Here is a 23,665-nt window from a genome sequence, read left to right as displayed (position 1 = left end):
GAGCCTCCGCCAGAATCCGAGTCGCCCATGACTTCCCATACGGGACTGTTACGCCAGTTGCCTCCCTTGAAAATTTCACGGCGCAGCATTCTTCACAGGCCCGCATCTCGCGATCCTTGAGCCCCGGGAGTTTGCAGGCATGCATTGCAGTTCACCGAAGGGTAAAAAAAGCACTGTTCTACAAAACAAATGCAAATTCGCAGTTCACGAAAAGATGGCTAAAATCCATTAAAGCGCGTTAGGGCATTTGAATAACGTCATTAACTTATTTATAAAAATCTGACCGAACTAACGGGATCAGTATAGAACTGGGCTCTTAGTCCAAATGGATGAATCAGAATCTCGCTCTCTAGCCTGGGCTAAACAGCCTGGGCCATGAGTATCATCTCAATAACGATCGCAAAAGGCTGCCAAAGAAAAACGGGGAACGATGATAAAGCTTAGAAAGTCACTGGCCAAACGTCAGCCATGCAGGTGTGGATTGTATGTGCCCGAGCCGGGTGGAGTAGATACGCACCTGAAGGTTCAAAGGAATCGAAGTCTCGAACCCAAAGTCGCACCGAGATTAACGTCCAATTGCGAATTCTCCGGGATTAAAAATTGCAGCGAGAAGCGGTCAATTGGCAATTTTAAATCTTTCTAAATATCATGAGGTAAAAACTCCTAGTTATCATAGTTTTTCGAAAAACTCGGTTTGCGAAAGGAGCGAGGGATCGATAGTCGGTGGTCGCTGGGTTCGAGGCTGCGTCGGCGAAGCCGTGTGCGCATGTCACTTTCCTACAACGATCTCTTTCTGTCGTGGCATCTGGAGGTGAGTGGTCGTACGTGCGTGCTCTCTGTTACCGTTTGGTAATCCGTCGAAATCGAAAACAAAGTCCAGCCATCGGGGCTCGGATCGAGGCCAGAACCGAGCCTCAAATCCCGGGCGACGTCGCCCTCGGTGTAGTTTAACGATATATCGCCTGCTTCGGTCAAAAAACTGGCGATTCCGGCCGGCTGCTGCTTCTCGCCCTCGGCCGCATGCCGACTTCAAGCTCTCCCTGTACTCTACACCCGGCGAACTTCCGAAACTCCGCAAAATTCGGGCACAATTAAACAAATTCGCTTCCTCATCCTCTAACAATAAACTCCTATTTTCATCGCATCCAACCCTAATCGGCTTCTCTACCTCGTTTATTGCTTCACGTAATGGCGGTGAGTTGTCACCGCGAGTCGGGCTCCCTTCGATCACTGTACAACCTTCTCGCTTTCCCCTCATTCGTTCGTGTATCCGCTTATCCTTTCAGGCAAAGGACCTCGAATTATATTGCAATGCCTGTTGACGTTTTTGACGGTAACTCGCCGACGAGTCATGGCGTATTCTTATACAGCTAATCAAATATGTACATATGTTGCAACGTGACGCAATCGCGTATCGACGTGTCCTCTCACAGTTTCCGACTATGATCAATGAACTGCCGTTATATTGTTCGGAAACGAGAATCGCCGCGATATTCCCGGTTCGGTATTTCGCTGCAACGCTCCCTTCCCTTTCTCTTTCCCTGTGGTTCTCGGGAAGAAATGTCCTCCATCTGCAGTTCTAAAATGGCCGCGCGAACCCGTAAATCCCGCAGGGCACAAGCAGCAGTCGGTCTTTTCCCTTCTGGAATCCAGACGGATGACTTTCGTGTTGGTCACGTGCTGCAAGAGTTCATCGTGAAGAGCGGAATTTTAACGACTTCTTTTGTTCGTACTGTGTTTCAGCTCTTTGTCGAACTCTTTAGTAACGAAACGACGCAAACATGGGAAAGGAAAAGGTCCACATCAATATCGTCGTCATCGGACACGTAGATTCCGGTAAATCGACTACCACTGGTCATCTTATCTACAAATGCGGTGGTATCGACAAACGTACCATCGAGAAGTTTGAGAAGGAAGCTCAGGAGGTGAGGTTTCTACTTGTCTTTTGTTGTATTCGCTTTTTCTCCATATGTATTCCAACATTTGTCTCAATCTGTCTGATTCAATAACTGCACGGAACTTGAATTTGAAATTTAAGAGCTCTTCAAGCTTGTAGAATCACATCACAGCTTGATTTTCAATCTGCTGAGGGTCAAATCTGTATTAAAACTCAATATGTGTCTATTTCAACCAAGATTCTACAAATTTTTTTCAATGCCTCATTAATTCACATGACCAATATATTTCATGAATTATTTGATATCTGCACTATCTGCCCTGCCAAAAAATTCTTGTTACGCAGTCCAAATTTCAATTGAAATTTGTATTGATCAGCTACTTGAGATTGTTATAAACGTACGATGTCACTGATAAAAACAATCTAAATTGGCACAGTGATGATAACCCTACAACTTCATTCGCGGTTTCCACCGGAGGACTTAAACAAGTCCGTTGATGGCTGAAGGTGTCTGAGTGTCAATTTACCATTATCCTGCTATTAAATCGAACACTGATAAGAGGATAAAATTAATATTGGCATTATTCGCAGATGGGTAAAGGTTCGTTCAAGTACGCGTGGGTCTTGGACAAGCTGAAAGCAGAACGTGAGCGTGGTATCACGATTGATATTGCTCTCTGGAAATTTGAGACGTCCAGGTACTATGTGACTATCATCGATGCGCCGGGACACAGAGATTTCATCAAGAACATGATCACTGGTACATCTCAGGCCGATTGTGCGGTACTGATCGTAGCTGCTGGTACAGGAGAATTCGAAGCTGGTATTTCTAAAAATGGTCAGACCCGCGAGCACGCGCTTCTTGCCTTCACTCTTGGTGTCAAGCAGCTCATCGTCGGTGTCAATAAGATGGACTCAACTGAGCCTCCATACTCCGAGGCTCGTTTCGAGGAAATCAAGAAGGAAGTTTCTTCCTACATCAAGAAGATTGGTTACAACCCATCTGCCGTTGCTTTCGTTCCCATCTCAGGATGGCACGGAGACAACATGCTCGAGCCGTCGAGCAAGATGCCATGGTTCAAAGGATGGGCCGTCGAACGTAAAGAGGGCAAAGCTGATGGCAAGTGCCTGATCGAGGCTCTCGATGCCATCCTCCCACCCAGCAGACCCACCGACAAGGCTCTGCGTCTTCCTCTGCAGGTAAATTTTTTCAATTCGCTTCATTCCGATCAGCAAAATTTAAAGAATAAGTATTTCAATCCAAAAACTTTGGCAAAGAAATTTCAAACATTGTCAAGTTTTGTGAATCGAGTGTTTCCCTACCTGTTCCTAAGTTTATGTTTACAGGATGTCCACTCCTTGATTACCCTTAAATACTAAAATTATGCTAGAACACTAAAATTGCTCCTAAGTTCTGGAATATTTTGCTTGATCCTGGGAAAGTTGACAAGACATTTGTTATACGCTACCTTGAATGTGTTAAATTTTGCCAGACAAGTCATCGTGCCATCGTCAGCAATTTTCTCTGCACATAACCTGCCGTATAAATTTTTTGATTCAACATCTGACCAACTTATTCTATCTTGGAAAATTCATAAGAAAACAAAATCAACCTACTAAGAATTTTCTAATTTATCTTCCTGACAAACTCCTGAAATCTAAATTCTAGCGTGCAGTAGACCCTGTATTTATTTATTCAAATAATTGGGTGACTAATCATTAAATTGGGACACATTCATACATTCTACATTGAGATAAATTTCTAACAATTGAAAAATCTTAGAATATAGATTGATTTAATCTCAAAAATATTCTTTATACATTTTGAGATGTTTATTACATTCTTTTGATCATTTCAATTCTTTTTCCATAGTAACTGAAGGTCACATTTCAATGTATATTGCGCTCTATTTTTCATATCTGAATGTTCTAATGCTTGTTGAATTTGTTTGCAGGACGTTTACAAGATTGGAGGTATTGGAACGGTGCCCGTAGGCCGTGTGGAAACCGGAGTTCTGAAACCAGGTACCGTCGTTACCTTCGCTCCAGCGGGTCTCACGACTGAAGTAAAGTCCGTCGAGATGCACCACGAGGCTTTGACCGAAGCCGTACCCGGCGACAACGTTGGTTTCAACGTAAAGAACGTTTCCGTCAAGGAACTTCGTCGTGGATACGTTGCCGGTGACTCTAAGAACAACCCACCCAAGGGCGCCGCTGATTTTACCGCTCAGGTAACCATAGATTCATTAAATTTCGTAGACAATTTATATGGTTATTCCTATTGTTTTCATTGCGAATTATTCTTTTACATTATTCGACACTATGATGAGATACTTTAATCTTCATTCGCGGTTTCCACCGGAAGACTTTTCGAGTCTATTGATGGCTGAAGCGTCTGAGTGTCTTAAAATTACGTTTCTAGAATTATTTGCAGCGTTCTTAATTTTTATTAAAATAAAACCACGTGTAGTAATTGAATATTCGTCAGATATTCTGAAAATTTACGAAATTTTATTTTTGATAATAAGTACCAAGTTTCGATTTGCTATTTGAAATTCAACAGAAGATTGTGATTCTTTTTATATTGGATTAATGCAGTGTTCAGCAAAGTTCTTTAGACTATTATCAGGAACACTCATGGAATAAGCCGAGGTCTTTTTTTTTTTTTAATGATGCCTACTGAAATTGAATTTTGGATATTTCGTCGTTCTGATTATATAAATTTATCAAAATTATTATCGATTAAGCAGTTTAACGTAGTAAGTAATTAAGAAAAAATCGCCGTTAATAACTAAATTTTGTATGTAATACGTATTGCAGGTAATCGTGTTGAACCACCCCGGTCAGATCAGCAACGGTTACACGCCGGTGTTGGACTGTCACACGGCGCATATAGCGTGCAAGTTCGCAGAAATCAAGGAGAAATGTGACCGACGTACAGGTAAAACGACTGAGGAGAATCCGAAAGCGATAAAGTCGGGAGACGCGGCCATCGTGACTCTGGTGCCGAGCAAGCCAATGTGCGTCGAAGCCTTCCAAGAATTCCCGCCGCTGGGACGTTTCGCTGTGCGTGACATGCGTCAAACCGTCGCTGTCGGCGTTATCAAGGCAGTCAGCTTCAAGGATGCCACAGGCAAGGTCACTAAGGCCGCCGAGAAGGCACAGAAGAAGAAATAACTAGCTACTATAACGGATGACCACCGTGATGTGGCGCCGCCGCTGCGTCCTTGTCCTGTGTCTCAATTAATTGATTATTATTATTATTATTGCGATAGTAATAAGTCGGCTGCTGCCGCTGCTGCTTCTGCTACCCTCGTGGTAGTTAACGTTGCTGAGATTATGATATCCATTATGATTTTTATGACACGGAGAACTTACGTCGCGCCATGCTTATTATTCACTAAACGTTTATTAATTCTTTTACTATCCAAATTCGAATGGCTAATACAGCAGCACTGTTGTTTCCACCGCAAAGAATTTCGCAGGAAAAAATACTCCCTATCGTAATAATGTAATAATAACTTTTTAAAGATGGCAACCGAGCAACATCAATTAGTATCAGCAGAAAACAAAACAACAACGTGTCCAATTGAACAAACTACAAGTGACGATTAAATTTGTGTTTCTTTTCTTTTTCTTTGTTTTTATTTGTAATGAGAAACCATCTGGTTAATTGAATGGTTGATTATATTGGTACGGTGAAAATTGAAAAGGAAAAAAAAGTTTTTAATTTAATCAAGCAGCAGCGACGATGACTATCTATTTCTTCTACCACCACGTGAAATATTACAAACAACAATATCATTGAATTTTAATGATAAGAAAAACAAAACTATTGTCAAACTTCTCGAAATAGTTGATAAAAAAAAACCATCCTATTGTCAACTTTATTATTCCGACTTGTTGTATAACGTAATTGTTTACTACCTATAATAACTATTAATTATTATTATTATGATTAATAATACTATATAACAACAAAAACTTCCCGCCCTCCTCCTGTTTTCACAACAAACAAACAAAACGAGAAACGAAAAACTTATAATTATTTAGCTCGGCTTAATTATATTTTCTATCTAATTATTTACGGAAATAAAATCTTATATCATGCGATATTCGAGAAAATAATGACATTGTTATTGTGATTTTTTTTTTTTATAACTGAACTTTTACATTGTGTTGCAATTAATTGAATCTGTTGATCTTTTAATTCATGTAGTTTTGGCACAGAGTACAAAACAGTACGTACAAATTTTTTCTTGACGCGAGAATCACGATGCATAGTTTTATTTATATTCAAATATGTGTATTATTATTTTTTCTAAATTTTTTAAAATGATGCAAGTGGAGGGCTTCCTTGGAAATGTAATGATTTGATTTACTTAATTATGTATTATGAATGACTCTGTCAATGAGAATGCGAAAATGCATGCGCTGTGTAAATTGCATCAATGCTGCAGAATTGGATGATTAGGGAATACTGTGAGGTAGGTGCGGTCATAATTCTGGTATAATCACCGATTAGTATGGTTACAAATTCAGTATTGATATAAATTCTTATGGTTCTGATTAATTCTACTTTACCCAAAGAGTGTAACCTTTTCATAGGCGCATCGTGTACCGCGTGCATGCGAATTTCGACTTTTGATACACTTGACTTGTTCAATAAATGCTTGAATACACATACAGTAGATAATACCTCACTTTGCAATAAATACTTCTCGAGATATCTGCAGCATATGGTTTGCGCAACTGATTCCTGATGTGCTAATTACGTGCACTTGTACATACATTATGTGTAAACCATTGATTTTTCAAATCTTCATTTGCGCAGTGTGGTTGTTCACACGCCTTAATTTTTCAAAGAAATAATCAGGTCAGATTCGCGAGTTTTTGGCCGTCTATTGGAAATGTGGATGCGCATTGGCAACTGCAAAACACAAAGCATTTTGTTTCGACGAATACTTGCGTTCCGAAATTACCAGGCAGCGCTAGATACTCCGTAGGACGGAGGCGGAGCTATTCACAAAATCGGCAGTGCATGATAGAAATGAGAACTGTTGACAGGATTCAAAGCTGATATCTGCAGCTACGCTAATTGTATAAGTCTCAGAAAGACCAGCAGCAGGAGAATGACAATGAGAATATTGCGTTTTGTGGCTGTAAATCTTGATCGGTTGTTCACGGCGTATTGGGACTGCGCTTAATGGATTCCTCTCGCAAAATTACGTCGGAATAGTGCCTCATCGAATTGATTGCAGCACTTTTCAAAGTCATCGAAATTTTCGGCAAAAATCCAAAGGGGTTAGCCTTACTTTTTTGGTCATTTTCGGAGCCGAAAATTTCTCGTTTCGGAATCGATTCGTATGACCATTTCTAGGGTAATTCGACCATCAGGAACTCAGAAAACACATCAAAAAGAGCGTAGGACCAGCGGCGGAGAAATGACGATGAAAATCAGAAGTTTTTCGGCCGTAACTTTTCAGCTATCGCTCGCAGCGTATTGGGACTGCGCTTAATGGATTCCTCTCGCAAAATTACGTAGGAATAGTGCCTCATCGAATTGATTGCAGCACTTTTCAAAGTCATCGAAATTTTCGGCAAAAATCCAAAGGGGTTAGCCTTACTTTTTTGGTCATTTTTGGAGCCGAAAATTTCTCGTTTCGGAATCGATTCGTATGACCATTTCTAGGGTAATTCGACCATCAGGAACTCAGAAAACACATCAAAAAGAGCGTAGGACCAGCGGCGGAGAAATGACGATGAAAATCAGAAGTTTTTCGGCCGTAACTTTTCAGCTATCGCTCGCAGCGTATTGGGACTGCGCTTATTGGATTCCTCTCGCAAAATTACGTAGGAATAGTGCCTCATCAAATTGATTGCAGCACTTTTCAAAGTCATCGAAATTTTCGGCAAAAATCCAAAGGGGTTAGCCTTACTTTTTTGGTCATTTTCGGAGCCGAAAATTTCTCGTTTCGGAATCGATTCGTATGACCATTTCTAGGGTAATTCGACCATCAGGAACTCAGAAAACACATCAAAAAGAGCGTAGGACCAGCGGCGGAGAAATGACGATGAAAATCAGAAGTTTTTCAACCGTAACTTTTCAGCTATCGCTCGCAGCGTATTGGGACTGCGCTTATTGGATTCCTCTCGCAAAATTACGTAGGAATAGTGCCTCATCAAATTGATTGCAGCACTTTTCAAAGTCATCGAAATTTTCGGCAAAAATCCAAAGGGGTTAGCCTTACTTTTTTGGTCATTTTCGGAGCCAAGAATTTCTCGTTTCGGAATCGATTCGTATGACAATTTCTAGGGTAATTCGACCACCAGGAACTCAGAAAACACATCAAAAAGAGCGTAGGACCAGCGGCGGAGAAATGACGATGAAAATCAGAAGTTTTTCGGCCGTAACTTTTCAGCTATCGCTCGCAGCGTATTGGGACTGCGCTTAATGGATTCCTCTCGCAAAATTACGTAGGAATAGTGCCTCATCGAATTGATTGCAGCACTTTTCAAAGTCATCGAAATTTTCGGCAAAAATCCAAAGGGGTTAGCCTTACTTTTTTGGTCATTTTCGGAGCCAAAAATTTCTCGTTTCGGAATCGATTGGTATGACCATTTCTAGGGTAATTCGACCCCCAGGAACTCAGAAAACACATCAAAAAGAGCGTAGGACCAGCGGCGGAGAAATGACGATGAAAATCAGAAGTTTTTCGGCCGTAACTTTTCAGCTATCGCTCGCAGCGTATTGGGACTGCGCTTAATGGATTCCTCTCGCAAAATTACGTAGGAATAGTGCCTCATCGAATTGATTGCAGCACTTTTCGAAGTCATCGAAATTTTCGGCAAAAATCCAAAGGGGTTAGCCTTACTTTTTTTGTCATTTTCGGAGCCAAAAATTTCTCGTTTCGGTATCGATTCGTATGACCATTTCTAGGGTAATTCGACCACCAGGAACTCAGAAAACACATCAAAAAGAGCGTAGGACCAGCGGCGGAGAAATGACGATGAAAATCAGAAGTTTTTCGGCCGTAACTTTTCAGCTATCGCTCGCAGCGTATTGGGACTGCGCTTATTGGATTCCTCTCGCAAAATTACGTAGGAATAGTGCCTCATCAAATTGATTGCAGCACTTTTCAAAGTCATCGAAATTTTCGGCAAAAATCCAAAGGGGTTAGCCTTACTTTTTTGGTCATTTTCGGAGCCGAAAATTTCTCGTTTCGGAATCGATTCGTATGACCATTTCTAGGGTAATTCGACCATCAGGAACTCAGAAAACACATCAAAAAGAGCGTAGGACCAGCGGCGGAGAAATGACGATGAAAATCAGAAGTTTTGCAACCGTAACTTTTCAGCTATCGCTCGCAGCGTATTGGGACTGCGCTTATTGGATTCCTCTCGCAAAATTACGTAGGAATAGTGCCTCATCAAATTGATTGCAGCACTTTTCAAAGTCATCGAAATTTTCGGCAAAAATCCAAAGGGGTTAGCCTTACTTTTTTGGTCATTTTCGGAGCCAAGAATTTCTCGTTTCGGAATCGATTCGTATGACAATTTCTAGGGTAATTCGACCACCAGGAACTCAGAAAACACATCAAAAAGAGCGTAGGACCAGCGGCGGAGAAATGACGATGAAAATCAGAAGTTTTTCGGCCGTAACTTTTCAGCTATCGCTCGCAGCGTATTGGGACTGCGCTTAATGGATTCCTCTCGCAAAATTACGTAGGAATAGTGCCTCATCGAATTGATTGCAGCACTTTTCAAAGTCATCGAAATTTTCGGCAAAAATCCAAAGGGGTTAGCCTTACTTTTTTGGTCATTTTCGGAGCCAAAAATTTCTCGTTTCGGAATCGATTGGTATGACCATTTCTAGGGTAATTCGACCCCCAGGAACTCAGAAAACACATCAAAAAGAGCGTAGGACCAGCGGCGGAGAAATGACGATGAAAATCAGAAGTTTTTCGGCCGTAACTTTTCAGCTATCGCTCGCAGCGTATTGGGACTGCGCTTATTGGATTCCTCTCGCAAAATTACGTAGGAATAGTGCCTCATCAAATTGATTGCAGCACTTTTCAAAGTCATCGAAATTTTCGGCAAAAATCCAAAGGGGTTAGCCTTACTTTTTTGGTCATTTTCGGAGCCGAAAATTTCTCGTTTCGGAATCGATTCGTATGACCATTTCTAGGGTAATTCGACCATCAGGAACTCAGAAAACACATCAAAAAGAGCGTAGGACCAGCGGCGGAGAAATGACGATGAAAATCAGAAGTTTTTCAACCGTAACTTTTCAGCTATCGCTCGCAGCGTATTGGGACTGCGCTTATTGGATTCCTCTCGCAAAATTACGTAGGAATAGTGCCTCATCAAATTGATTGCAGCACTTTTCAAAGTCATCGAAATTTTCGGCAAAAATCCAAAGGGGTTAGCCTTACTTTTTTGGTCATTTTCGGAGCCAAGAATTTCTCGTTTCGGAATCGATTCGTATGACAATTTCTAGGGTAATTCGACCACCAGGAACTCAGAAAACACATCAAAAAGAGCGTAGGACCAGCGGCGGAGAAATGACGATGAAAATCAGAAGTTTTTCGGCCGTAACTTTTCAGCTATCGCTCGCAGCGTATTGGGACTGCGCTTAATGGATTCCTCTCGCAAAATTACGTAGGAATAGTGCCTCATCGAATTGATTGCAGCACTTTTCAAAGTCATCGAAATTTTCGGCAAAAATCCAAAGGGGTTAGCCTTACTTTTTTGGTCATTTTCGGAGCCAAAAATTTCTCGTTTCGGAATCGATTGGTATGACCATTTCTAGGGTAATTCGACCCCCAGGAACTCAGAAAACACATCAAAAAGAGCGTAGGACCAGCGGCGGAGAAATGACGATGAAAATCAGAAGTTTTTCGGCCGTAACTTTTCAGCTATCGCTCGCAGCGTATTGGGACTGCGCTTAATGGATTCCTCTCGCAAAATTACGTAGGAATAGTGCCTCATCGAATTGATTGCAGCACTTTTCGAAGTCATCGAAATTTTCGGCAAAAATCCAAAGGGGTTAGCCTTACTTTTTTTGTCATTTTCGGAGCCAAAAATTTCTCGTTTCGGTATCGATTCGTATGACCATTTCTAGGGTAATTCGACCACCAGGAACTCAGAAAACACATCAAAAAGAGCGTAGGACCAGCGGCGGAGAAATGACGATGAAAATCAGAAGTTTTTCGGCCGTAACTTTTCAGCTATCGCTCGCAGCGTATTGGGACTGCGCTTAATGGATTCCTCTCGCAAAATTACGTAGGAATAGTGCCTCATCGAATTGATTGCAGCACTTTTCAAAGTCATCGAAATTTTCGGCAAAAATCCAAAGGGGTTAGCCTTACTTTTTTGGTCATTTTCGGAGCCAAAAATTTCTCGTTTCGGAATCGATTCGTATGACCATTTCTAGGGTAATTCGACCCCCAGGAACTCAGCAAACACATCAAAAAGAGCGTAGGACCAGCAGCGGAGAAATGACGATGAAAATCAGAAGTTTTTCGGCCGCAACTTTTCAGCTATCGCTCGCAGCGTATTGGGACTGCGCTTAATGGATTCCTCTCGCAAAATTACGTAGGAATAGTGCCTCATCGAATTGATTGCAGCACTTTTCGAAGTCATCGAGATTTTCGGCAAAAATCCAAAGGGGTTAGCCTTACTTTTTTTGTCATTTTCGGAGCTAAAAATTTCTCGTTTCGGTATCGATTCGTATGACCATTTCTAGGGTAATTCGACCACCAGGAACTCAGAAAACACATCAAAAAGAGCGTAGGACCAGCGGCGGAGAAATGACGATAAAAATCAGAAGTTTTTCGGCCGTAACTTTTCAGCTATCGCTCGCAGCGTATTGGGACTGCGCTTAATGGATTCCTCTCGCAAAATTACGTAGGAATAGTGCCTCATCGAATTGATTGCAGCACTTTTCAAAGTCATCGAAATTTTCGGCAAAAATCCAAAGGGGTTAGCCTTACTTTTTTGGTCATTTTCGGAGCCGAAAATTTCTCGTTTCGGAATCGATTCGTATGACCATTTCTAGGGTAATTCGACCATCAGGAACTCAGAAAACACATCAAAAAGAGCGTAGGACCAGCGGCGGAGAAATGACGATGAAAATCAGAAGTTTTTCGGCCGTAACTTTTCAGCTATCGCTCGCAGCGTATTGGGACTGCGCTTAATGGATTCCTCTCGCAAAATTACGTAGGAATAGTGCCTCATCGAATTGATTGCAGCACTTTTCAAAGTCATCGAAATTTTCGGCAAAAATCCAAAGGGGTTAGCCTTACTTTTTTGGTCATTTTCGAAGCCGAAAATTTCTCGTTTCGGAATCGATTCGTATGACCATTTCTAGGGTAATTCGACCATCAGGAACTCAGAAAACACATCAAAAAGAGCGTAGGACCAGCGGCGGAGAAATGACGATGAAAATCAGAAGTTTTTCGGCCGTAACTTTTCAGCTATCGCTCGCAGCGTATTGGGACTGCGCTTATTGGATTCCTCTCGCAAAATTACGTAGGAATAGTGCCTCATCAAATTGATGGCAGCACTTTTCAAAGTCATCGAAATTTTCGGCAAAAATCCAAAGGGGTTAGCCTTACTTTTTTGGTCATTTTCGGAGCTAAGAATTTCTCGTTTCGGAATCGATTCGTATGGCAATTTCTAGGGTAATTCGACCACCAGGAACTCAGAAAACACATCAAAAAGAGCGTAGGACCAGCGGCGGAGAAATGACGATGAAAATCAGAAGTTTTTCGGCCGTAACTTTTCAGCTATCGCTCGCAGCGTATTGGGACTGCGCTTAATGGATTCCTCTCGCAAAATTACGTAGGAATAGTGCCTCATCGAATTGATTGCAGCACTTTTCAAAGTCATCGAAATTTTCGGCAAAAATCCAAAGGGGTTAGCCTTACTTTTTTGGTCATTTTCGGAGCCGAAAATTTCTCGTTTCGGAATCGATTCGTATGACCATTTCTAGGGTAATTCGACCATCAGGAACTCAGAAAACACATCAAAAAGAGCGTAGGACCAGCGGCGGAGAAATGACGATGAAAATCAGAAGTTTTTCAACCGTAACTTTTCAGCTATCGCTCGCAGCGTATTGGGACTGCGCTTATTGGATTCCTCTCGCAAAATTACGTAGGAATAGTGCCTCATCAAATTGATTGCAGCACTTTTCAAAGTCATCGAAATTTTCGGCAAAAATCCAAAGGGGTTAGCCTTACTTTTTTGGTCATTTTCGGAGCCAAGAATTTCTCGTTTCGGAATCGATTCGTATGACAATTTCTAGGGTAATTCGACCACCAGGAACTCAGAAAACACATCAAAAAGAGCGTAGGACCAGCGGCGGAGAAATGACGATGAAAATCAGAAGTTTTTCGGCCGTAACTTTTCAGCTATCGCTCGCAGCGTATTGGGACTGCGCTTAATGGATTCCTCTCGCAAAATTACGTAGGAATAGTGCCTCATCGAATTGATTGCAGCACTTTTCAAAGTCATCGAAATTTTCGGCAAAAATCCAAAGGGGTTAGCCTTACTTTTTTGGTCATTTTCGGAGCCAAAAATTTCTCGTTTCGGAATCGATTGGTATGACCATTTCTAGGGTAATTCGACCCCCAGGAACTCAGAAAACACATCAAAAAGAGCGTAGGACCAGCGGCGGAGAAATGACGATGAAAATCAGAAGTTTTTCGGCCGTAACTTTTCAGCTATCGCTCGCAGCGTATTGGGACTGCGCTTATTGGATTCCTCTCGCAAAATTACGTAGGAATAGTGCCTCATCAAATTGATTGCAGCACTTTTCAAAGTCATCGAAATTTTCGGCAAAAATCCAAAGGGGTTAGCCTTACTTTTTTGGTCATTTTCGGAGCCGAAAATTTCTCGTTTCGGAATCGATTCGTATGACCATTTCTAGGGTAATTCGACCATCAGGAACTCAGAAAACACATCAAAAAGAGCGTAGGACCAGCGGCGGAGAAATGACGATGAAAATCAGAAGTTTTTCGGCCGTAACTTTTCAGCTATCGCTCGCAGCGTATTGGGACTGCGCTTAATGGATTCCTCTCGCAAAATTACGTAGGAATAGTGCCTCATCGAATTGATTGCAGCACTTTTCAAAGTCATCGAAATTTTCGGCAAAAATCCAAAGGGGTTAGCCTTACTTTTTTGGTCATTTTCGGAGCCAAAAATTTCTCGTTTCGGAATCGATTGGTATGACCATTTCTAGGGTAATTCGACCCCCAGGAACTCAGAAAACACATCAAAAAGAGCGTAGGACCAGCGGCGGAGAAATGACGATGAAAATCAGAAGTTTTTCGGCCGTAACTTTTCAGCTATCGCTCGCAGCGTATTGGGACTGCGCTTATTGGATTCCTCTCGCAAAATTACGTAGGAATAGTGCCTCATCGAATTGATTGCAGCACTTTTCGAAGTCATCGAAATTTTCGGCAAAAATCCAAAGGGGTTAGCCTTACTTTTTTTGTCATTTTCGGAGCCAAAAATTTCTCGTTTCGGTATCGATTCGTATGACCATTTCTAGGGTAATTCGACCACCAGGAACTCAGAAAACACATCAAAAAGAGCGTAGGACCAGCGGCGGAGAAATGACGATGAAAATCAGAAGTTTTTCGGCCGTAACTTTTCAGCTATCGCTCGCAGCGTATTGGGACTGCGCTTAATGGATTCCTCTCGCAAAATTACGTAGGAATAGTGCCTCATCGAATTGATTGCAGCACTTTTCAAAGTCATCGAAATTTTCGGCAAAAATCCAAAGGGGTTAGCCTTACTTTTTTGGTCATTTTCGGAGCCAAAAATTTCTCGTTTCGGAATCGATTCGTATGACCATTTCTAGGGTAATTCGACCCCCAGGAACTCAGCAAACACATCAAAAAGAGCGTAGGACCAGCAGCGGAGAAATGACGATGAAAATCAGAAGTTTTTCGGCCGCAACTTTTCAGCTATCGCTCGCAGCGTATTGGGACTGCGCTTAATGGATTCCTCTCGCAAAATTACGTAGGAATAGTGCCTCATCGAATTGATTGCAGCACTTTTCGAAGTCATCGAGATTTTCGGCAAAAATCCAAAGGGGTTAGCCTTACTTTTTTTGTCATTTTCGGAGCTAAAAATTTCTCGTTTCGGTATCGATTCGTATGACCATTTCTAGGGTAATTCGACCACCAGGAACTCAGAAAACACATCAAAAAGAGCGTAGGACCAGCGGCGGAGAAATGACGATAAAAATCAGAAGTTTTTCGGCCGTAACTTTTCAGCTATCGCTCGCAGCGTATTGGGACTGCGCTTAATGGATTCCTCTCGCAAAATTACGTAGGAATAGTGCCTCATCGAATTGATTGCAGCACTTTTCAAAGTCATCGAAATTTTCGGCAAAAATCCAAAGGGGTTAGCCTTACTTTTTTGGTCATTTTTGGAGCCGAAAATTTCTCGTTTCGGAATCGATTCGTATGACCATTTCTAGGGTAATTCGACCATCAGGAACTCAGAAAACACATCAAAAAGAGCGTAGGACCAGCGGCGGAGAAATGACGATGAAAATCAGAAGTTTTTCGGCCGTAACTTTTCAGCTATCGCTCGCAGCGTATTGGGACTGCGCTTAATGGATTCCTCTCGCAAAATTACGTAGGAATAGTGCCTCATCGAATTGATTGCAGCACTTTTCAAAGTCATCGAAATTTTCGGCAAAAATCCAAAGGGGTTAGCCTTACTTTTTTGGTCATTTTCGAAGCCGAAAATTTCTCGTTTCGGAATCGATTCGTATGACCATTTCTAGGGTAATTCGACCATCAGGAACTCAGAAAACACATCAAAAAGAGCGTAGGACCAGCGGCGGAGAAATGACGATGAAAATCAGAAGTTTTTCGGCCGTAACTTTTCAGCTATCGCTCGCAGCGTATTGGGACTGCGCTTATTGGATTCCTCTCGCAAAATTACGTAGGAATAGTGCCTCATCAAATTGATGGCAGCACTTTTCAAAGTCATCGAAATTTTCGGCAAAAATCCAAAGGGGTTAGCCTTACTTTTTTGGTCATTTTCGGAGCTAAGAATTTCTCGTTTCGGAATCGATTCGTATGGCAATTTCTAGGGTAATTCGACCACCAGGAACTCAGAAAACACATCAAAAAGAGCGTAGGACCAGCGGCGGAGAAATGACGATGAAAATCAGAAGTTTTTCGGCCGTAACTTTTCAGCTATCGCTCGCAGCGTATTGGGACTGCGCTTAATGGATTCCTCTCGCAAAATTACGTAGGAATAGTGCCTCATCGAATTGATTGCAGCACTTTTCAAAGTCATCGAAATTTTCGGCAAAAATCCAAAGGGGTTAGCCTTACTTTTTTGGTCATTTTCGGAGCCAAAAATTTCTCGTTTCGGAATCGATTGGTATGACCATTTCTAGGGTAATTCGACCCCCAGGAACTCAGAAAACACATCAAAAAGAGCGTAGGACCAGCGGCGGAGAAATGACGATGAAAATCAGAAGTTTTTCGGCCGTAACTTTTCAGCTATCGCTCGCAGCGTATTGGGACTGCGCTTAATGGATTCCTCTCGCAAAATTACGTAGGAATAGTGCCTCATCGAATTGATTGCAGCACTTTTCAAAGTCATCGAAATTTTCGGCAAAAATCCAAAGGGGTTAGCCTTACTTTTTTGGTCATTTTCGGAGCCAAAAATTTCTCGTTTCGGAATCGATTGGTATGACCATTTCTAGGGTAATTCGACCCCCAGGAACTCAGAAAACACATCAAAAAGAGCGTAGGACCAGCGGCGGAGAAATGACGATGAAAATCAGAAGTTTTTCGGCCGTAACTTTTCAGCTATCGCTCGCAGCGTATTGGGACTGCGCTTAATGGATTCCTCTCGCAAAATTACGTAGGAATAGTGCCTCATCGAATTGATTGCAGCACTTTTCGAAGTCATCGAAATTTTCGGCAAAAATCCAAAGGGGTTAGCCTTACTTTTTTTGTCATTTTCGGAGCCAAAAATTTCTCGTTTCGGTATCGATTCGTATGACCATTTCTAGGGTAATTCGACCACCAGGAACTCAGAAAACACATCAAAAAGAGCGTAGGACCAGCGGCGGAGAAATGACGATGAAAATCAGAAGTTTTTCGGCCGTAACTTTTCAGCTATCGCTCGCAGCGTATTGGGACTGCGCTTAATGGATTCCTCTCGCAAAATTACGTAGGAATAGTGCCTCATCGAATTGATTGCAGCACTTTTCAAAGTCATCGAAATTTTCGGCAAAAATCCAAAGGGGTTAGCCTTACTTTTTTGGTCATTTTCGGAGCCAAAAATTTCTCGTTTCGGAATCGATTCGTATGACCATTTCTAGGGTAATTCGACCCCCAGGAACTCAGCAAACACATCAAAAAGAGCGTAGGACCAGCAGCGGAGAAATGACGATGAAAATCAGAAGTTTTTCGGCCGCAACTTTTCAGCTATCGCTCGCAGCGTATTGGGACTGCGCTTAATGGATTCCTCTCGCAAAATTACGTAGGAATAGTGCCTCATCGAATTGATTGCAGCACTTTTCGAAGTCATCGAGATTTTCGGCAAAAATCCAAAGGGGTTAGCCTTACTTTTTTTGTCATTTTCGGAGCTAAAAATTTCTCGTTTCGGTATCGATTCGTATGACCATTTCTAGGGTAATTCGACCACCAGGAACTCAGAAAACACATCAAAAAGAGCGTAGGACCAGCGGCGGAGAAATGACGATAAAAATCAGAAGTTTTTCGGCCGTAACTTTTCAGCTATCGCTCGCAGCGTATTGGGACTGCGCTTAATGGATTCCTCTCGCAAAATTACGTAGGAATAGTGCCTCATCGAATTGATTGCAGCACTTTTCAAAGTCATCGAAATTTTCGGCAAAAATCCAAAGGGGTTAGCCTTACTTTTTTGGTCATTTTTGGAGCCGAAAATTTCTCGTTTCGGAATCGATTCGTATGACCATTTCTAGGGTAATTCGACCATCAGGAACTCAGAAAACACATCAAAAAGAGCGTAGGACCAGCGGCGGAGAAATGACGATGAAAATCAGAAGTTTTTCGGCCGTAACTTTTCAGCTATCGCTCGCAGCGTATTGGGACTGCGCTTAATGGATTCCTCTCGCAAAATTACGTAGGAATAGTGCCTCATCGAATTGATTGCAGCACTTTTCAAAGTCATCGAAATTTTCGGCAAAAATCCAAAGGGGTTAGCCTTACTTTTTTGGTCATTTTCGAAGCCGAAAATTTCTCGTTTCGGAATCGATTCGTATGACCATTTCTAGGGTAATTCGACCATCAGGAACTCAGAAAACACATCAAAAAGAGCGTAGGACCAGCGGCGGAGAAATGACGATGAAAATCAGAAGTTTTTCGGCCGTAACTTTTCAGCTATCGCTCGCAGCGTATTGGGACTGCGCTTATTGGATTCCTCTCGCAAAATTACGTAGGAATAGTGCCTCATCAAATTGATGGCAGCACTTTTCAAAGTCATCGAAATTTTCGGCAAAAATCCAAAGGGGTTAGCCTTACTTTTTTGGTCATTTTCGGAGCTAAGAATTTCTCGTTTCGGAATCGATTCGTATGGCAATTTCTAGGGTAATTCGACCACCAGGAACTCAGAAAACACATCAAAAAGAGCGTAGGACCAGCGGCGGAGAAATGACGATGAAAATCAGAAGTTTTTCGGCCGTAACTTTTCAGCTATCGCTCGCAGCGTATTGGGACTGCGCTTAATGGATTCCTCTCGCAAAATTACGTAGGAATAGTGCCTCATCGAATTGATTGCAGCACTTTTCAAAGTCATCGAAATTTTCGGCAAAAATCCAAAGGGGTTAGCCTTACTTTTTTGGTCATTTTCGGAGCCAAAAATTTCTCGTTTCGGAATCGATTGGTATGACCATTTCTAGGGTAATTCGACCCCCAGGAACTCAGAAAACACATCAAAAAGAGCGTAGGACCAGCGGCGGAGAAATGACGATGAAAATCAGAAGTTTTTCGGCCGTAACTTTTCAGCTATCGCTCGCAGCGTATTGGGACTGCGCTTAATGGATTCCTCTCGCAAAATTACGTAGGAATAGTGCCTCATCGAATTGATTGCAGCACTTTTCAAAGTCATCGAAATTTTCGGCAAAAATCCAAAGGGGTTAGCCTTACTTTTTTGGTCATTTTCGGAGCCAAAAATTTCTCGTTTCGGAATCGATTGGTATGACCATTTCTAGGGTAATTCGACCCCCAGGAACTCAGAAAACACATCAAAAAGAGCGTAGGACCAGCGGCGGAGAAATGACGATGAAAATCAGAAGTTTTTCGGCCGTAACTTTTCAGCTATCGCTCGCAGCGTATTGGGACTGCGCTTAATGGATTCCTCTCGCAAAATTACGTAGGAATAGTGCCTCATCGAATTGATTGCAGCACTTTTCGAAGTCATCGAAATTTTCGGCAAAAATCCAAAGGGGTTAGCCTTACTTTTTTTGTCATTTTCGGAGCCAAAAATTTCTCGTTTCGGTATCGATTCGTATGACCATTTCTAGGGTAATTCGACCACCAGGAACTCAGAAAACACATCAAAAAGAGCGTAGGACCAGCGGCGGAGAAATGACGATGAAAATCAGAAGTTTTTCGGCCGTAACTTTTCAGCTATCGCTCGCAGCGTATTGGGACTGCGCTTAATGGATTCCTCTCGCAAAATTACGTAGGAATAGTGCCTCATCGAATTGATTGCAGCACTTTTCAAAGTCATCGAAATTTTCGGCAAAAATCCAAAGGGGTTAGCCTTACTTTTTTGGTCATTTTCGGAGCCGAAAATTTCTCGTTTCGGAATCGATTCGTATGACCATTTCTAGGGTAATTCGACCATCAGGAACTCAGAAAACACATCAAAAAGAGCGTAGGACCAGCGGCGGAGAAATGACGATGAAAATCAGAAGTTTTTCGGCCGTAACTTTTCAGCTATCGCTCGCAGCGTATTGGGACTGCGCTTATTGGATTCCTCTCGCAAAATTACGTAGGAATAGTGCCTCATCAAATTGATTGCAGCACTTTTCAAAGTCATCGAAATTTTCGGCAAAAATCCAAAGGGGTTAGCCTTACTTTTTTGGTCATTTTCGGAGCTAAGAATTTCTCGTTTCGGAATCGATTCGTATGGCAATTTCTAGGGTAATTCGACCACCAGGAACTCAGAAAACACATCAAAAAGAGCGTAGGACCAGCGGCGGAGAAATGACGATGAAAATCAGAAGTTTTTCGGCCGTAACTTTTCAGCTATCGCTCGCAGCGTATTGGGACTGCGCTTAATGGATTCCTCTCGCAAAATTACGTAGGAATAGTGCCTCATCGAATTGATTGCAGCACTTTTCAAAGTCATCGAAATTTTCGGCAAAAATCCAAAGGGGTTAGCCTTACTTTTTTGGTCATTTTCGGAGCCAAAAATTTCTCGTTTCGGAATCGATTTGTATGACCATTTCTAGGGTAATTCGACCACCAGGAACTCAGAAAACACATCAAAAAGAGCGTAGGACCAGCGGCGGAGAAATGACGATGAAAATCAGAAGTTTTTCGGCCGTAACTTTTCAGCTATCGCTCGCAGCGCATTGGGACTGCGCTTAATGGATTCCTCTCGCAAAATTACGTAGGAATAGTGCCTCATCGAATTGATTGCAGCACTTTTCAAAGTCATCGAAATTTTCGGCAAAAATCCAAAGGGGTTAGCCTTACTTTTTTGGTCATTTTCGGAGCCAAAAATTTCTCGTTTCGGAATCGATTTGTTTGACCATTTCTAGGGTAATTCGACCACCAGGAACTCAGAAAACACATCAAAAAGAGCGTAGGACCAGCGGCGGAGAAATGACGATGAAAATCAGAAGTTTTTCGGCCGTAACTTTTCAGCTATCGCTCGCAGCGTATTGGGACTGCGCTTAATGGATTTCTCTCGCAAAATTACGTAGGAATAGTGCCTCATCGAATTGATTGCAGCACTATTCAAAGTCATCGAAATTTTCGGCAAAAATCCAAAGGGGTTAGCCTTACTTTTTTGGTCATTTTCGGAGCCAAAAATTTCTCGTTTCGGAATCGATTCGTATGACCATTTCTAGGGTAATTCGACCCCCAGGAACTCAGCAAACACATCAAAAAGAGCGTAGGACCAGCAGCGGAGAAATGACGATGAAAATCAGAAGTTTTTCGGCCGCAACTTTTCAGCTATCGCTCGCAGCGTATTGGGACTGCGCTTAATGGATTCCTCTCGCAAAATTACGTAGGAATAGTGCCTCATCGAATTGATTGCAGCACTTTTCAAAGTCATCGAAATTTTCGGCAAAAATCCAAAGGGGTTAGCCTTACTTTTTTGGTCATTTTTGGAGCCGAAAATTTCTCGTTTCGGAATCGATTCGTATGACCATTTCTAGGGTAATTCGACCATCAGGAACTCAGAAAACACATCAAAAAGAGCGTAGGACCAGCGGCGGAGAAATGACGATGAAAATCAGAAGTTTTTCGGCCGTAACTTTTCAGCTATCGCTCGCAGCGTATTGGGACTGCGCTTAATGGATTCCTCTCGCAAAATTACGTAGGAATAGTGCCTCATCGAATTGATTGCAGCACTTTTCGAAGTCATCGAAATTTTCGGCAAAAATCCAAAGGGGTTAGCCTTACTTTTTTGGTCATTTTCGGAGCTAAGAATTTCTCGTTTCGGAATCGATTCGTATGGCAATTTCTAGGGTAATTCGACCACCAGGAACTCAGAAAACACATCAAAAAGAGCGTAGGACCAGCGGCGGAGAAATGACGATGAAAATCAGAAGTTTTTCGGCCGTAACTTTTCAGCTATCGCTCGCAGCGTATTGGGACTGCGCTTAATGGATTCCTCTCGCAAAATTACGTAGGAATAGTGCCTCATCGAATTGATTGCAGCACTTTTCAAAGTCATCGAAATTTTCGGCAAAAATCCAAAGGGGTTAGCCTTACTTTTTTGGTCATTTTCGGAGCCAAAAATTTCTCGTTTCGGAATCGATTGGTATGACCATTTCTAGGGTAATTCGACCCCCAGGAACTCAGAAAACACATCAAAAAGAGCGTAGGACCAGCGGCGGAGAAATGACGATGAAAATCAGAAGTTTTTCGGCCGTAACTTTTCAGCTATCGCTCGCAGCGTATTGGGACTGCGCTTAATGGATTCCTCTCGCAAAATTACGTAGGAATAGTGCCTCATCGAATTGATTGCAGCACTATTCAAAGTCATCGAAATTTTCGGCAAAAATCCAAAGGGGTTAGCCTTACTTTTTTGGTCATTTTCGGAGCCAAAAATTTCTCGTTTCGGAATCGATTCGTATGACCATTTCTAGGGTAATTCGACCCCCAGGAACTCAGCAAACACATCAAAAAGAGCGTAGGACCAGCAGCGGAGAAATGACGATGAAAATCAGAAGTTTTTCGGCCGCAACTTTTCAGCTATCGCTCGCAGCGTATTGGGACTGCGCTTAATGGATTCCTCTCGCAAAATTACGTAGGAATAGTGCCTCATCGAATTGATTGCAGCACTTTTCAAAGTCATCGAAATTTTCGGCAAAAATCCAAAGGGGTTAGCCTTACTTTTTTGGTCATTTTCGGAGCCAAAAATTTCTCGTTTCGGAATCGATTTGTATGACCATTTCTAGGGTAATTCGACCACCAGGAACTCAGAAAACACATCAAAAAGAGCGTAGGACCAGCGGCGGAGAAATGACGATGAAAATCAGAAGTTTTTCGGCCGTAACTTTTCAGCTATCGCTCGCAGCGCATTGGGACTGCGCTTAATGGATTCCTCTCGCAAAATTACGTAGGAATAGTGCCTCATCGAATTGATTGCAGCACTTTTCAAAGTCATCGAAATTTTCGGCAAAAATCCAAAGGGGTTAGCCTTACTTTTTTGGTCATTTTCGGAGCCAAAAATTTCTCGTTTCGGAATCGATTTGTTTGACCATTTCTAGGGTAATTCGACCACCAGGAACTCAGAAAACACATCAAAAAGAGCGTAGGACCAGCGGCGGAGAAATGACGATGAAAATCAGAAGTTTTTCGGCCGTAACTTTTCAGCTATCGCTCGCAGCGTATTGGGACTGCGCTTAATGGATTCCTCTCGCAAAATTACGTAGGAATAGTGCCTCATCGAATTGATTGCAGCACTATTCAAAGTCATCGAAATTTTCGGCAAAAATCCAAAGGGGTTAGCCTTACTTTTTTGGTCATTTTCGGAGCCAAAAATTTCTCGTTTCGGAATCGATTCGTATGACCATTTCTAGGGTAATTCGACCCCCAGGAACTCAGCAAACACATCAAAAAGAGCGTAGGACCAGCAGCGGAGAAATGACGATGAAAATCAGAAGTTTTTCGGCCGCAACTTTTCAGCTATCGCTCGCAGCGTATTGGGACTGCGCTTAATGGATTCCTCTCGCAAAATTACGTAGGAATAGTGCCTCATCGAATTGATTGCAGCACTTTTCAAAGTCATCGAAATTTTCGGCAAAAATCCAAAGGGGTTAGCCTTACTTTTTTGGTCATTTTTGGAGCCGAAAATTTCTCGTTTCGGAATCGATTCGTATGACCATTTCTAGGGTAATTCGACCATCAGGAACTCAGAAAACACATCAAAAAGAGCGTAGGACCAGCGGCGGAGAAATGACGATGAAAATCAGAAGTTTTTCGGCCGTAACTTTTCAGCTATCGCTCGCAGCGTATTGGGACTGCGCTTAATGGATTCCTCTCGCAAAATTACGTA

At 42.2% G+C, this 23,665-nt stretch overlaps 1 protein-coding gene across 1 annotated transcript; it reads left to right on the top strand.

Moving 5' to 3' along the window:
* Window positions 1-1,743: 1,743 nt before the first annotated feature.
* On the top strand, window positions 1,744-5,609 carry LOC124411553 (elongation factor 1-alpha). Its single transcript, XM_046890742.1, has 4 exons — window positions 1,744-1,925; window positions 2,489-3,097; window positions 3,853-4,128; window positions 4,718-5,609. Exons 1-4 carry the CDS (start codon window positions 1,782-1,784, stop codon window positions 5,072-5,074), a joined length of 1,386 nt encoding a protein of 461 aa, XP_046746698.1. The 5' UTR covers window positions 1,744-1,781; the 3' UTR covers window positions 5,075-5,609.
* Window positions 5,610-23,665: the final 18,056 nt, after the last annotated feature.

This window comes from Diprion similis, chromosome 10, assembly GCF_021155765.1.
Source record: "Diprion similis isolate iyDipSimi1 chromosome 10, iyDipSimi1.1, whole genome shotgun sequence".
NCBI classification, from domain to species: Eukaryota; Metazoa; Arthropoda; class Insecta; order Hymenoptera; family Diprionidae; genus Diprion; species Diprion similis.
Note: the sequence above shows the minus strand (reverse complement) of the source record. Positions and strands in the feature narration are given on the sequence as shown.